At 38.3% G+C, this 15,766-nt stretch overlaps 1 protein-coding gene across 5 annotated transcripts in view; it reads left to right on the top strand.

Moving 5' to 3' along the window:
• The window catches only part of meis2a (Meis homeobox 2a), a 115,057-nt gene that overhangs the window by 24,903 nt on the left and 74,388 nt on the right, over window positions 1–15,766 (top strand). For all 5 annotated transcript variants that reach the window (XM_039740982.1, XM_039740984.1, XM_039740983.1 and 2 more), the window contains exon 8: window positions 14,169–14,314. In XM_039740982.1, the coding sequence (XP_039596916.1) occupies window positions 14,169–14,314 (146 nt within the window). The remainder of the gene's footprint in view (window positions 1–14,168; window positions 14,315–15,766) is intronic.

The following is a 15,766-nucleotide window of genomic DNA, read 5'->3' as shown; positions in this document are numbered from 1 at the left end:
ATGTGTGTATGTTCCGGAAAACATGCTACAGATTTTTTTACGTTGTCGTCCGAAGGATGATTTACAAAGGAAGGAAATGTCCACATGAAACTAACCGAGAACACAGTATTTACTGCGCTTATTGCAATTATTTTTTTAGTTTCTTCTTGTCAAATGACTTCTTAAAGGTTATGTTTAGTAGATTTCAACATTTATTTTTCACTTTTCCGTCATGTTAAATGCTTAAATAGTTATAATAGGAATCTGGGAAATGCTAAAACTGCTGGAGAATAGCATCCGACGTACTCAAACATTTAACACGTTTCTTCCTTGGTCTTTAATGCCTCGCTTGTTCACTCCTTTGCTACACAGTGTGACACTCCGGGTTACCCTGAAGGGTAATATGCTACCCGTACACAGACTTGGGGCAACATTGTAGCCTGATGGTGGTTTTAGCAGCACAATTGCATTTCCACTCAAGATAAATTGTTGAGAGTTCGACTTACTGAGATTTGTATGCATATTCAGTGAGTCTGTATATATTATTTGTGTGGGAACTGCGCTAAATGGTGATTAAAAGCAGGCCTATTGTGAGTGAGTATGGGTGCATGTGCGAGTGTGTGTTATGAAGTGCTTAGTGTCCTGTGCATAGTTACAGTATGCTTAATTCAGAGGATCATAAGGGATATGTGCTTTATTTGTACATAATATGCATGTATATGTATTAATATGTAATAGTTTTTATATGTACCTGTATATACAGTATATATGTATATCATTTACATATACTGTATACATTTACATTAATATGCAAATATGTATATGTAGGACAACATAGTGATGCATTCATGTGGATAATGTTACTGTTTTACAGTTTTATAATTCTGGATTGGAATTGGCAGACCACTGTTGGTGGGGAATTTGTGTGTATTATAACTGTCAACATGGATTTTCTTGGTGAATTCTGGTTTGTTGCCACAAATAAGTGCTTATTAGGTTAATTTTGTGATTACTGATTACAAACTGGCCCCACATAAGAGTGCAGACATGTATGTCAGGGTGCTCTGCAATCAGCTGGAATTCAGTCCAGGATTAGCTCCGACTTTTCACCCAGTGCTTCTGGTATTCACTCTGACTATGTACACTTACAGAGGTAAAAGCCTGTTCAGAAAGCAGATGGATAGTATGATGGGTACATTATATACAGATACACTGTACTTTTGTTTTATGTTTTTGTGTTAGTCTGTTAAGCCACACAAGCCACATAAACTGGAACACATACTATTTTGAGTTAACCTGCATCATTTCAATTAAAGTTACACATCTTCAGCATGTCAATCCTTAGCCTTACTACTGAGTTAGCTGGATTTCTAACACTTGTCCCATCTACATATTGGATGATTGCTGCACATGAAGCTGTTCATTTTCATTCAACCACATTTATCAGTGCTCTTTATGTGGATGTTCTAATCAGATTACAAATGCAACCTTCTGAACAAGAACTTCTTCTGCTGGAATGTTAGCTGGAGTCATTTTTCATCTGTGAAAGTTAACTGATATGCGAAAATATTTTTCGGAACACAAGATATGATTATGAAAGCTAGAAAATATGATATCTTGAAAACATTTCTCTATAGTTATTTTCATTAAAAGTGAGTATAGTTGTTTTGTATAGATATACATTGTATAATATATGTGTATATGTAAATATAAGTATATATGTGTATAAAGTATACAGTATATACATATAGGGTGGTCCAGATCTAATTATGCAATTTTCATTACGCTATAACTTATTAAGTTCATTACATAGAAAATCACCCGAAAAATCCCAGACCATCAAGAAGTGTGCGAACTGACAAAATGAAGAATCGTCTTTGCACCGAACTGGAATCATCCCTGCATAAATCAAAGTCATCCAGACGATCTGAATCTGCATAATTACATCTGGATCACCCTATATATATATAGAAAACTAGGGAGCTTCACCCTCTGCTCGCGTCGCCCGCCAACCCCCCCAGACTGCGCTACGTGCCAGCCACTTCACGTCTCTGCCGCTTGCGTATGTGGATTTCACTTTCCCCAAAGAACAAATCTTTTAATTCTTGCGCATACGCCTCTTTATTGGGAAGAAACACTGCTTTTCCCTGATGACAACACGAATTAGACGATCTACAAGTCTCCGACCTAAAGTTTAAATCCAAACAATATATTCAATCTCTTTTGGCTGTTCCATTATTTCATTGAGTAATAATTTCTGTTTGTTTGCACTAATGTGATCTTTACTATCATTTTTTTGAGACTTTCGAATTTTGGTACTTTTATTATCTCTAACCTGCTCTGCATGTGTATCAAGCCAACATTTTTTAATTCTTTACAACATTCTGCTTTGTCATCTACTCTTTGCCTTTTATTTCCAGCCTTGGTCATGGTTAAATCTCTTGGCACAAAGTCTCATCTTGTGGGACGTGAAAGTATCTGTCTGAAAAAGTCACATCTCGTCCCAAGCTAAAAAGTCTAATCTCGCCCCAGGATTTTTTATTATAATAGAGAGAAACAGATACTGTATATATTTATATATAAGCATGTATAAGTGTATGTGTGTATGTATATACATATATATATATTATATATTATATTGGTATGTATATTTTACATAACAAAAACATTTATTTATAGATGTAAGTTTCTCAAAGTAGTTTACAATGATAATGACTGTATATTTGGGGATTTGTATACATTATAGAAAGAAAGTATGCACACACTTACCCATATATGTATGAATACTGTGTGTGTGTGCTCTATATATGAATATGTGTTTCTAATGAACACACACAAATCACTTGTAATATTCTGTGCACAGTTAATGTTATGGAAGCTAAAGGCTTTTTTCAGTAGAGCTAGTTTCTAACCTAAAGAGACAAATAGCCAAATATCTCATAGCTGGAAGTGGGCATTGAGCCATTAAAAAAAAAAATTTAAAAAGAAAAAAATGGAAAGTCGAGCCAAATGCACGCGTTGTGGAATTTCTCAGAGTCTTCTAAGAGGTAAAATGCAGACATTCTGCTCCTTGTACTGCTTTTTAGAAATGATAATTAATGGTTGAAATGAGTCAGTAGAGGACACAAGGCAGAAACTATTGACTTGTAAAGAAGCTGATAGGTGAGGGGTCTTGACAAGACACAAGTAGCTTTCTTCTCTTGTAAGGGAGTATCTGATTTCTGTGCTAGTTGGGTCTCAGGAGACCATGTTGTGCTTACTGTTGATCAGGGACTTGCAGCTGTATAGAATGAAGAAAAAAAAAGTAGTTTGTAAAAGGCGTTCATCACTTTGGTAGGAGCTCTGAGAGAGGCAACTGCTTGCTGACTTTGTATGTGACAACACAAAGGACAGCAAGAGAGAAAAGCGAGTCAGCAAGAGGGGAGACAAAAGCAGCGATCAACTAACACAGCTCCACATGGCCTGACTAATTTATGAGAAAAAAAAGCTACACTGTTCACTGGATCAGCACACAGAGGAGGCAGGTGGAACAAGAGGAAGTTTTCATTGACTCTCTTGAGCAAGTGGGGAAGCCATAGGGGATTCTTCTCAGTTTGAACTTTATCAGGGTCTACGCTTAATCAATAAGCTATTGGAAAAAGAATTAATTACTAAAGCAGAATAAAACAGCTGCATTTTAAACCAAGGATTCATCAATTCAGTAATCTCCCAGTTACAGCTTAGGTGCTGTGAGGATCATTTTGGCTTCGTGTAATGAGGAACTGAGGGAGTTTCCTCCCAGAACAGGCTGGGAATTCACAATCTTCTTGTTTTTCGGCTGTTTGTCATCAGCCAATGGAAGTGGATTCTTCACACTCCTCTTCTTCAGTCGAGCAGCCAATTTCCCACCAAATGTCGGCATTTGCAGGGATCGAAATCATTAACGTGGAAATCATTGGCATCATGAGAGCAATTCGTAACCGTCCTGCTGCTCAGAGTCGAGCTTGTTTTCATACCGGACATACCTCTATTGTACAAGCTTGGGGTCAGGGACCTGCCTGTTGAAGAAGCAGTAATTTGAACACAGCCTGTAAATGTTTCATCCGTAATTTCCATAATGGTGAATTTCAAGGAGGGTTGAGAAGGGTTATGGGAGATGAATTGGGTTTTTAGTGAGCTCATTAGGAAGCCAAACAGAGTTTAGACAGCAAAGCACCGAGTGGAGCTGTAATCAGTTCTGCTCGCTTTGTTCCTTGCCTTCGGGACATTTTTGGAAACTTCATGGCAGGGGTTGATGAGAATATGCTGAGCAGAGGCTACAATCTGATGGTTGACTTGTTGATTTATAAACCTTTTAATTTGATATTTTTTCGTTTCGTTTCTTTAATTTAATCTCACCCATTTTCTCCAGCAAAAAAAAGCCCCTAATTATTAGGGTGACTGTGTTTGACCTGAGCTATGCTTCTTTTTGGATCGCTGGAGATCATTTTCTTGCTGTTGACAGCAGATGATAATCTGAGATTTAGATACAGGCTTTCTGTTTGTTGAACGCTGTTTTAATATTCACAGAATGGAAAGAAGCTGACTGGCTCCCCAGAATACATGAATATACTTTACACTTTTTTTGTAATTTCTTGGGTCAGTAAGAAGCCAGGGAAGCCTCTAATCAGTTTTGCTTGTTTGTATTTTCAATTTTTTTTTCGCTCCTTTATTAACAAGGAAGATGTTTGATAGAAAATTGAGGCGGTTTGTTCTGCTAATTTCCACGCTCATTCCAATTAATTTCACATGACCCACTTTCCTTTCCTCCGACTTGATCTAACTAATTAGAGAAGCCTCACCTAGAGAATGAGAGTCACTCGGAAGCACTCTTGCCTCTGTTTCACCCTCCTATAAAGGAGCGTGCTGTGTGCTTTTTGGGCATTGACAGTTTCAGAATACAACTTTTGAAGATGTCATGCCCTTGACTGTGAACTCCAAAGATGTCTTACTCTGCCAGGTTGGGTTCCTATTGCCTCTAGCCCAATTACTTGTGTTTTAAGCTATGAGGAGAAATTCAAATAGGAAAGGATGCTATATAAGTATGTGTCTGCATGGAGACTAGCTGAGGCCCAGTCACCACAAATATAAATGGGAAGGATAACAAAGTGCACTGCTTACAATAAAAATACAAGGCCCTGGGAGTTTTTAACATACAGCTCACTCTGTCTCTGGTTTGGATGTCTAATTCATCCATACTTATGACACGCAGTAAATTTCATTGGTTTAAAAGGCTGGCCTGCACTCTGTTACAGATGACATGTTCTCTCAGTTGTATTAAATCAGTTCAATGTGTCAGTCAGTCTTTATTTCATTTCGCATCCTTCTTATCAAGCACTATTGCAAACCATTGTGTTTTTCAGTTTAAACTGGGAACATGTATCAAGGTTTCGGACCCTGAGCTGAGCTGCCAGAAAGCCAGTGACTGATGCAGCAGCCTGAGTAGGCACTACTATTCTATAATATTAATTTAAAAAGAAAGGCTTCACTGGTTTGAAGGAACTGAATCTGTAGGCTCATGTTCCTTCATTAGTCCCCAATTACGTGGTGTGTGTAGTCAGAGGTATCAAGAGGTATTGTGGTATTTCTTTTTTACCTCCTTCTTCATAAAGGTTATAGCTCTTCTACATTTGGTTTACTTCTTTTTGACAGGGCCTTGATTCCTTTGGTATCGAAAATTATTATTAATTCATCATTTTTAACAGGACATTTGCCCGTCCGGTAGTATTTATAAAAGGGACCACAGCTCCTTGTCTCAGATATGCCCTTATTACGGCACACATCAATAGGCTTTGATGCTTAACTTAACAAAGACTACAGCCACGCTACAAATGTAATGTATCTCTAAGCTGTTTTGAGGTGTGGATGTCATTGCAATAAAAACATACATGAAGTTAGAGTCTTTGAGAGCTTTTTCAAGGCTAAATGGATGTATTGTAGCTGCTGAGAGAGTCAAAGCCAGCTTGTGTGACTACCGCTGAAGTGCTGTTTTCCCCAGCAGAGCTGGTGTCATTTATTTTGGCTTAGAAACTGGTTAGAGTGAAACTCAGCAATGAGAAGAGTCACATATGTAGTAGGTATCGGCAGACAATGGCACAACCACTCGAATTTAAATTATAACCTTAATCGTCATGCCTGAGTCACAGGGTGAACTTGAGCAAGTCAAGTAACCTGCCCGTATTCAAGTAAAAAAAAATACAAATAAATATATACTGTATATGTAAAGTACTTCTCTGTTTGTATGTTGTACATAACTTTGTGCAAGCAAAAGGCACTCTATAAATAAAAGGGGTTATTATTATACATTACAGTTCTTTTTTGAAAGTTGATGAAAAGGGCAATTTTGCATACCAAGTCAAGAGTGAAAAGGCATGAAAAGAAAAGAGGCTGAAGAAGCACGCTCCATTACTTAGACCGTGCAATAATTAGAGGCAAGGAGCAGCTATTGTGATTCTCTCATAGCGCCGTTTATGAAGTAATTGTAGTTACAGGTAGCAGGTTAATTCCACTTGTAATTACCCTGCCCAGAGTCCTTTGTTAATATTCATAATCAGACGCTCACACACATTCACACTGCTTTGCCATGACAATCAACAGGGTGTTGTTGACTGGAGCAAACCTCTCCTCCCCGTAACACTTTTAATAGCTTTTTAAATGTTAAATTTTACCCTTGTGCACTAGACCCCTGCTCCATAAGGGCTTTCCTCCAGATTGCCCTGCTTTTTCTTTAAATGTGTGCACATCATGAGATCGATCACAGTTAACTGAAGCATGCCTCCAAAGCAGAAGTGCGGCATGTTTTTTCTTTTTTCTTCAAGTTGTGATGTACGCGTAGTAGCTGACCTAACATCCAATTATGCCATTTTCAGTTAATTTAAGACTATGGAGTAATGTAGTAAAAGAAGCTTTTAAACTGAATGGCTCTATCTGGGAATAACAGCAGGAAATCAAACAGCATGCAATTCTGTCAAAGACGACAGTGTTTTGGTGGCGGAGATCCCGTTTGATTTAACAGTTAAAAGCGTTGGATGATTTTGATAGATTGAACTGACTTTAATACAGTTTCTTCGACCCTTCATTTTTTTCTTTCTTTCTGCATTTTTTCTATTTATTTTTGCTCACTGAAACATGTGAGCAGTAGCTCTTCAGAGTCCAAAAGTGCCTCACTTTAAGGAAGCACGTCTAGCTCACTTCTAAATATCGGTGTCTTTCGTATTTTATGCATCTCTTTTAACACTTATCCTTACCTCGAAAGTTCTTTACATAGTAATGAAGGTAGAAACACAGGTTATTGTATTCAGTTGAGTGGTGCCATGTGGGTTATGGGTTTCTGTAGTGTGAGAACAGGTGGGTTAAGTGAATTGCTCGTAGGGAGTCCATCTCATGAAGTCTGACTGGACAATGCTGCTTTCTTGTATGGTAGTGACAGTATGGAAATATGGGTTTTCAAAGCCAAGAAGGGCAATCTTTCATTAATCGTGAGACCTAAGTTTTTGAACAATTGAGAAAGGGCACTGAAAGTGACTGCTTAAGTGCTCAGATATACGGACAATATTATTAACTGGATGGTCAAACTGTGAGGCTATTGGATAGAAGATCTCTTACCTAAGGTCAACAACTTGTGGTATCTTTAGGTCACAATATAGCCATCCCACTATCCAAATATGCTTATTCAGATTCAGAGTATTTCAGAGAGCAGCAAAGAGTACAAGGCATGAACCGCCAATACAAATACATGCTAAGAGGGCATAGAATATCGAAGGTAAGTGGGCAGGACCTGGTGGATGCCTCAGCCTCTAAATCTTCATCAGTGAGATGAAGACTCTCGCTTTCTCCACAGGTATCAACTTTCTTGGGTTCAGGTAAGCTGTCAGAAATGTGTGTCATTTGATGTGGATGTATCACCCTATATATATATATATATGTGTATAGTGTATCAAAATATATATATATTTTGGTTTAAAGTAGTTATCGAGCACATTGCTGCTGGCTTTGAACCACCAAGTCCCCTAATCCTGAAGGTCAGCATGAAACTCCAGTGTCCTGGCAGTCCTGCTGCCTGCTGTAGTGTGAATGGGAGCGCTTTCTGTCAGGAACATGTGGTCTCTTTACTGGAGGGAGTCGGTGTAAATCCTGTGTAAATAGAGGGAAACTAACAAAGGAGGAGCCCCCGCCGCTCAGAGCATTTGGAGCCATTTGAGGGTTGAATGTGCTAAATGCTGCTTATGCCGCCTGAAAAGTTGAGGAGAAAGGAGCATAAAATCCCTTCTTTTCTCTCCTTTCTTGCTGGGCCCCGGGGGGAGGGTGTAGAGGGCCAAAGGAAGCCCAAGGTAAGCCTGCACAAGACCTGTTTTCATTCTGCGTGCTCTTTCCGAGGGTCTCGGGTCACTGTCGTCTTGAAGCCCCACCCCACCTTTTACTTTTTCCGCACTCAGCCCCATTTCACTTAAATTGTCTATTGCTTCACTTTCAGAAAGGAGTGGGGGGGGGGAGAAGTTTCTAAATGTTGCGTTTCCAGAAAAGCAATGCAGCTGTTAAACAAGAGGGCTCCAGCATAGTAGGCCATGCCCCCGGTCACTTCAAAATGATACAGGATTTCATTTGAACATGCCTGAGCACTGCAGCTCAGCAGGGGTGGGGAAGGAACAGCAGTAATTAGTCATTTTAAGTATTGCTTCCATGGGTCAATACAACAAAAGCATAGTACGTTTATATACAAGCCTGATTACACGGAAACAACAAGACAGCGAATAAATGAGAATTGTCAATTAGATCCCAAAATGAAGCTTAGCTTTTGCAATTGTTAAAGACTTCCAAGCTTAACAACCCCCCAAAATTGTAATAATTCTTTGGCCCCATTATTTCCGTATTTTTGGGTATCTTGCAGCTTTATTGTTGCATTTTTTTTTTAACATTTTTTTTTTGCAGATGATTATTGCTCAGCAATAGGAAACAGCAGTCACTCCCTACTTTTGCGGACCTCAGATTAGTCATGTGGGACTTGTGGAAATCCATTGGCACATGTTTGTACATCCTTTGTTCCAGCCAGTTAAAAAAAGGAAATAGATATGACATAAGCAGTTCCTAATCGTTTGGGATACGCAGGAATTACCAGAATTGCCGGTAGTCAAATGTGGGCTTCCGCTTACAGCAAACAAATCATAGCAACTGGTGCGGTGCAAGTGTTAAGCTGTAATCATTACAGTGGGCTCTGTCTTTATGATGCTTCTGTCAAACAGTGCTTTCAGCATCCTTGGGGAAAATGTTATAGCGACTTCCATAGATCTGTGAGCCGTGAGAGAGGTGTTGTGAGCAGCCCATTGCTGCAAGGCAGTGTGTGGCGGCCACAAGAGAAGAACGAGTGCAGTGCCATCCCTTCGGGCAGAATGCATGGGTGGGATTGATCGGTCAGCCTGAGCTAATTTTAGGATGCTGGCTCTTTTGTGTCTGTGTCTCTTTTACTCTCCAGTTAATGGCATCATGCTTAGTCGTGTCGGAAAATGTATGAAACTTATGTCAAATTAATTGCACAGCTAATTAGTTGGGTTTTTGCAAGTTTCATCTAAACCATTTAAATCACTTGCAGGATTTGTACTAAAACTGGATATTCGTATAACAGTGTGTGCCGTATTATATGAGGTCTTTTTAAAGTCATAATAGTGAAGTTGCAGTTATGCTCAATACACTGAAAGGCATTTCACTCCTGCTTCTGAGATGGCTTAGGCTTTCCATTCACTTTTCAAACTCAAGGGCACAATGGATCCTGCAAAAATGTAAAATTTCTGTCAGTGACATGTTACAATTCGTGGCCAACAAGATTTGATTTACAATATATAAAATTTTAACTAGAATGTTGCAGCATCTGTGGCCTGACCTTGAAAATTCAAGAGAACCCAAAAGATAGCAGAAGCTCACATTGGATGGGACCCCCAAGTTCATCTCTTCATGATTGAAAATGCCAAATCCAGTTAGGGATTGTACAAGAATTAGGGGACAGTGGCTGTGAGCATGAAATGTGCCCAGTGCTCGACTAAAATTGATTGCCTGATCCGGAATTAATGGAGGTCTAAAGCCTTAGTAAGTTATTTAAACATTCTAAAAGATTATGTAACAGGTTAAAGAGTAAGAAGAATACCTCAATTTGCCATAATTCCATTAAAGCTCTCTAACAATATTTAGCTTGCTTGTGTTCCTGAAATACTGGGCACCTGACCAAAAATGTTATGCTTTGAGATGAGTTGCTGTAATGCAGTGGAGTGAAGTAAATATTTACTTCTGCTTGAAGAATTCTTTTGCATAATTTTTTCTTCATTGATAAACCTGATGGAATGCATAAAGTTAAAGGATGGATCGAGAGAGAAGTGTATAATTAGAATATACTGCATATATACAGTAGTATAGTACATTATATATATATATATAAAGAGAGAGAGAGAGGGAGGTGTATAATTAGAATATGCTGCATATACTGTATATTATATTACATTATATACATATCTATGTGCTGTGTTTCCATACACAGTGTATATATATATATATTCAGAGAGAGAGTAAATACTGTATATAGTGTCTATTAACATTTAAAAAATCAAATCAGATTTATGCAATCATTCTCATTGTTTTCATTGAGTTGAATGTACAACATGGAAGTGAGAGTCAACAGTGTTTCTCAGATCTATAGTACTACAATTCAATGGTTTTGAGTAGTTGTAACAACAACAACATTTATTTATATAGCACATTTTCATACAGAAAAATGTAGCTGAAAGTGCTTTACAAAATGAAGAATAGAAAAATAAAAGACACAGTAAAAAATAAAATAAGTCAACATTAATTAACATAGAATAAGTAAGGTCCGATGGCCAGGGTGGACAGAAAAAACAAACAAAAAAAAAAACTCCAGACGGAACATATTGCCATTTGTTCACTGTGCCACTATGCCATTATTGTATTTGCCCTCACACTACTATCTGAAGGAAAGAAGCCAGTTTGCTCTGTTTGGAATGTTTCATTTGGATCTACTTATTATGTAATCCATTTACTCCTTTCTTCATTTTGGTGATCTGTGCCAGGTAGTAGCCTGCTGGGCTTAACTGTTAATGACAAATAATACAATTATTTAAAAGTATATTTCATGCAAATTTTTACTATTTGTGAAGCAGTCATCATTTCCCATTCTGTGGAGAGTAAGCTCTCATTTTCAAGCATTACGGTTATTTTGTGATGCTGTAATGAAGTAACTAATGTGAAATATTTGGCCATCTTTGTCAATAATCTTTTCTTTTTCAAGTGAGGGATGCTGTTATTTCCAAATGCTCTTTAAAGTCCATCATACATTCATAAGAATATCTCGCCCTCCTCCACAAAAGCATACACACACACACACACATATATATATATATATATATATATATATATATATATATATATATACAGTATATGTTTGTGTGTGTATATATATATATATATATATATATATATATATATATATATATATATATATATTTTTTTTATTTTTATTTTTTCATTCTCTCAGGGCACTGCTTTCCAAAAGTGCCGGAGGCTACACTGCAGCACCTCAGATCCCTGAGGCCCCTCACCCGACTCCTAATAGCCACTCTCCATCTGTGTCACATGGACAGACGATAAGACATTTCCAGTTTTTCTTTTTTGGAGTGCATATCCATACAGGTTAAAATGCCATAGTTGCCAAGGAACAGTCAGAAGCCATTAGCGTTCGGGACAATTTGCCCTGCAGCACTACTTCGTTGGCACATAAGAAAGAAACAGAGTTTGGAAGTAGGGTCGGTGGGGGGGTGGGGGCTGAATGAGTGGAATTATCAGTAGTCATCATACGTAATGAGGATGTGCTATTTTCCTCCATATACTCTCCAATTAATCTTTGTTTCAGTGACCTCTTTTTCTTTTCTTTTTTTAATATTTTTTTTTTTTTGCTCTATTTTCTCTATGGCATTCTAAAATAGCATACTAGTGTAAGTTTGTTGCTCTCAGAAGAAGAAGAAGACGAAGAGCTCATAGAGCTTTAGGGGGCCGGGTGGCTCTGTAATGAAGTGACATGTCAGTCTGTAATCACCAAAGGGTTGCCTCTTCTTTGTGCGGGAGGGTATCATTTTGCACTGAAAATGGAAACGTCAATAAAATTAATCTGCCAGCTCATTGCTGTGGCTTTTTTTTTTCAGTTTCTGGACTGAAGAAAGTTGAATAGTAGACAAAAATTCAAATATATAATGTACCTGTTTTTGTGTGTGTGTGTGTGTGTGTGTGTATATATATATAAATATATATATATACACACACAAACACACAAAATATATATATATATTTATTTACAAAAGATATTCTATAAACTGTGCATATATGTATGTATTTTATTCTGTGGATATATTTATATATATATATATACACACACAAAATATAGCGTATAAATTCTCCTCATTCTCTTTCTGTACATATGCATATTTTTATGTGTATATGCAAATGTAATATTGTCTCTCTCTTTCACTCCATATATTTTTGTTCATATACATATATATATATCACACTATCTCTAATGCTGTGTATATATATATTTATATATATATGTGTGTGTGTGTATAAGTGGATACTGTACGGACATATGTGTATGTGTATGTATGTGTGTATGTATGCATTAATACAATATATCATATATACAGTACGTGTTAAGGCATCATTGTGACTCTGTATGGTCATTTAGATGTAGTGTGCATGTTTGTACATGTGTATAAAATAAGAAGTCAGCCTGGCTGCTATGGCCTTGTTGTTATAATTTAACTTGAAAGATAACAGTGGAATTAGCAAGTGGGATCTATTGCTTTGGTCAGGAAACTCTGCTCTATCCACTTCAGGCTACATCTAGTCCTAAGTTTATTGTTTTAGGCTTTCCTGAACAAGGATTTTACTTAGCATGGGATCTATGGCATTTACAGCTAATGAATGTCTATTCTTAAATTACAAAACTCACAGTTGCAGTGCGATTCCCAGATGTCCTTCCAGGACCTCGGCTTCTTAAACACCAGCAGGGAGCATAAACTCTACACTTCTCTGTTTTTCTCTTTCGTGTGGCTCCAGGCTAATGATGTGTTAGGAAAACAGAGCTCAGAGTAGAGGAGGAGGAGGAGGAAGAAGAAGAAGAACAAGAGCAAGAAAAAGAAGAAGTAGAAGAAGAAGGAGGAGGAGGCTGCCTTTCAGGGCTCTTCTCCAGTTTTTCATTTACTTTGCATTTGATTACGGCACCAGTCGGATCTTTCTTTTTTCCTCTTTTTAATGTTATTAGTTCAAATATTTATGCACGAATATGGCTTGTATAGGTGCTCTTGATTGATGCCTCCCCAAAAACAGGAAGACATGCAAGTATGAATTTTAAGAAAGTAGGGGTCCTGCAATGCCTTAGTGGAGGAGTTTTTCAGATACATAATTTAGATGCCCTGAAGGAAGGCTTTCAAGGCATTTTTGCCTGAGGGTAAGAAAAAATAACCATGACTGTTAAAAGTAAATCATTTTTGCTAATGCACAATTAATGTCAGGAAAAAGCAGAGAAAAGGAGAGGGCTGGAGATGGAAACTCGGGTTTAAGAGAGCATCCTGCCTTGATATGCACAGTGGTCTTATTTAAATAAATTGATGATGTGTATTAATGTGCGCTGGGCTGGTGAGGAAAATTTTGTCATTGTATAAATGAAGAAGGGGGAAGGGCAGCATAAGCCCCCCCATTATCCTCCACTAACTTGTCCCCCATTTCGTAACCACATACCTGGGTATATCTGTGTGTAAGTGTGTGTGTGTGTGTACTTACGTGTAATTGTTTAATTTTTTGGTTCCAAAGTAAAATGCAACTGCCCGATTTTCCATTTTTTGACATTTTAAGTGACAAGGGGCTATTGCAATATGTCAGGCTTGCAGAACTAATTGAATTAATGATATATGCTTGTGCAGAGCATAGAAAATCACTATTTGGAGAATGAGACTTTTTGGTTCACATTATTTGCGTCGGTAATTAAATATAATGAGAAATTTTTATGAGTTTGCTGTTGTATCTAATCCAAACACAGCTTCATCAGCCTCCTTTTAATTAGTAATGTCCTGTCATTGACATTTTTCCTGTTTTTTTTCCCCTCTTTCGACACTTCACAGGAGACGGCTTAGATAACAGCGTGGCCTCACCTGGCACAGGTGACGACGACGATCCAGATAAAGACAAAAAACGACAGAAAAAGCGGGGCATTTTTCCCAAAGTAGCAACAAATATCATGAGAGCGTGGCTTTTCCAACACCTCACAGTGAGTGCACGTTTATCACTTGTTTTCATTTTTATGTTAATAACTTGTTTGTATTTTTTAATGTTGCCTGTTGTGCTATGCATTTAACTTTGTGTGGTATGTAAATTATTTTAAAACAAAACCAAAAAAACAAAAGGTACCTGTTTTTGTCACATGCTTCTTGAAATCTTAAAAGCTCCCAGATGATTTTATCAGATTTGGTTTGTAAATCCAGACGATTGTATAACTGCAAGTGATGAGTCGCTTCATTTCCAGTGGAAAATAAACACCATTGTGGGCTTTACTAATCAGCCATGCCAATGCTGGATGCCGTGTTTCCTGTTTGTCCCAAAAAAAAAACTTGGAATCTCCTTGTGAGTCTTGTAAGACCCGCTCGGTTGCAGGCACTTGGCAGAGCTGCGTGGCCTCAAGCCCCCCTGTGACGACCGCTCCCCAGAGATGGCTTGTGTTGTCCGGAGGTCGAGGCTGAGCCCGCACTACACTTCACACTGTGACTTCTGGAGGCACGTGCTACTTTAATGTTGGAAAAGTTTGCTTTCTGCAGAAAGACTTCCTCCCTGTCTTGGGTATGCAGTGGGCTATGCACTGTGAATGGCATAGCAGAGAAATTCCAGTGCTGGGTATGCACTTTGTGCATTGAAAATCCTATACAGGCCATTTGTAGAGCAACTAAAAAGTCTTGGGATGTTTTGGTGTGCCTAGCCCATGTGAGTGCTTGTGCCTGGGTTTCCCTCTCCCGGTGACACATACATAAATAAGCGTCATTCAGGTGCAAAAAAAAAATAGTTTACACCAAATGAAATATTTACATGCCACTTACAATTAGTTACAGCCATTCAGCTCTGGGGAGGATGCTGGGAATCGACTGAGGCGGATACATGTTAAATGTCTTATTAATGTCAAGGATCAGTGATCTGAGTCGGGGAAAAAAAAGGAGTTAGAGACAAGAAGATGCATCCACATTTCACTAGCGCTGGTTGGCTGTGAAGACATTATTAGCAAGTTAAGGTGTATTGATTGTGGCTGTGGGGTCAGGATTAGTGTGACTGTCCGAGGGACTGCCCAGAAGGGGAGGAGGGGCTGCAAGGGAACAAAGCGGAAGAGGGGGGGCAGGCGGGTATTGGAAGGGTCAGCTTGGCCTCCCTGTTCCAGGAAGTCCTATATCTGTAATTCACTCACACATTCTCTGTCTCTCTCTCTCACATTGCTTTAGTGAAAGTAGTTTGATAGAACTAGGGTCCCAAAGCTGATTGCCTAACCAAAGACAAAATAATGAGTCCTAAGCAAATACTGACTAATTGAAAGGGCTGTAAATCCATTACATATTGGTCAGGGATAATCAGGAGTATTTAATCACTTTTATCTATTCAGGGGCACTGAAGCTGCAACGGCAAAGCTCTGAACCTTGCCATGTGCTTATTATTCTCATCATTATCAAAATTACTTCACAGC

This window comes from Polypterus senegalus, chromosome 18 (assembly GCF_016835505.1).
Source record: "Polypterus senegalus isolate Bchr_013 chromosome 18, ASM1683550v1, whole genome shotgun sequence".
NCBI lineage: Eukaryota > Metazoa > Chordata > Cladistia > Polypteriformes > Polypteridae > Polypterus > Polypterus senegalus.
Note: the sequence above shows the minus strand (reverse complement) of the source record. Positions and strands in the feature narration are given on the sequence as shown.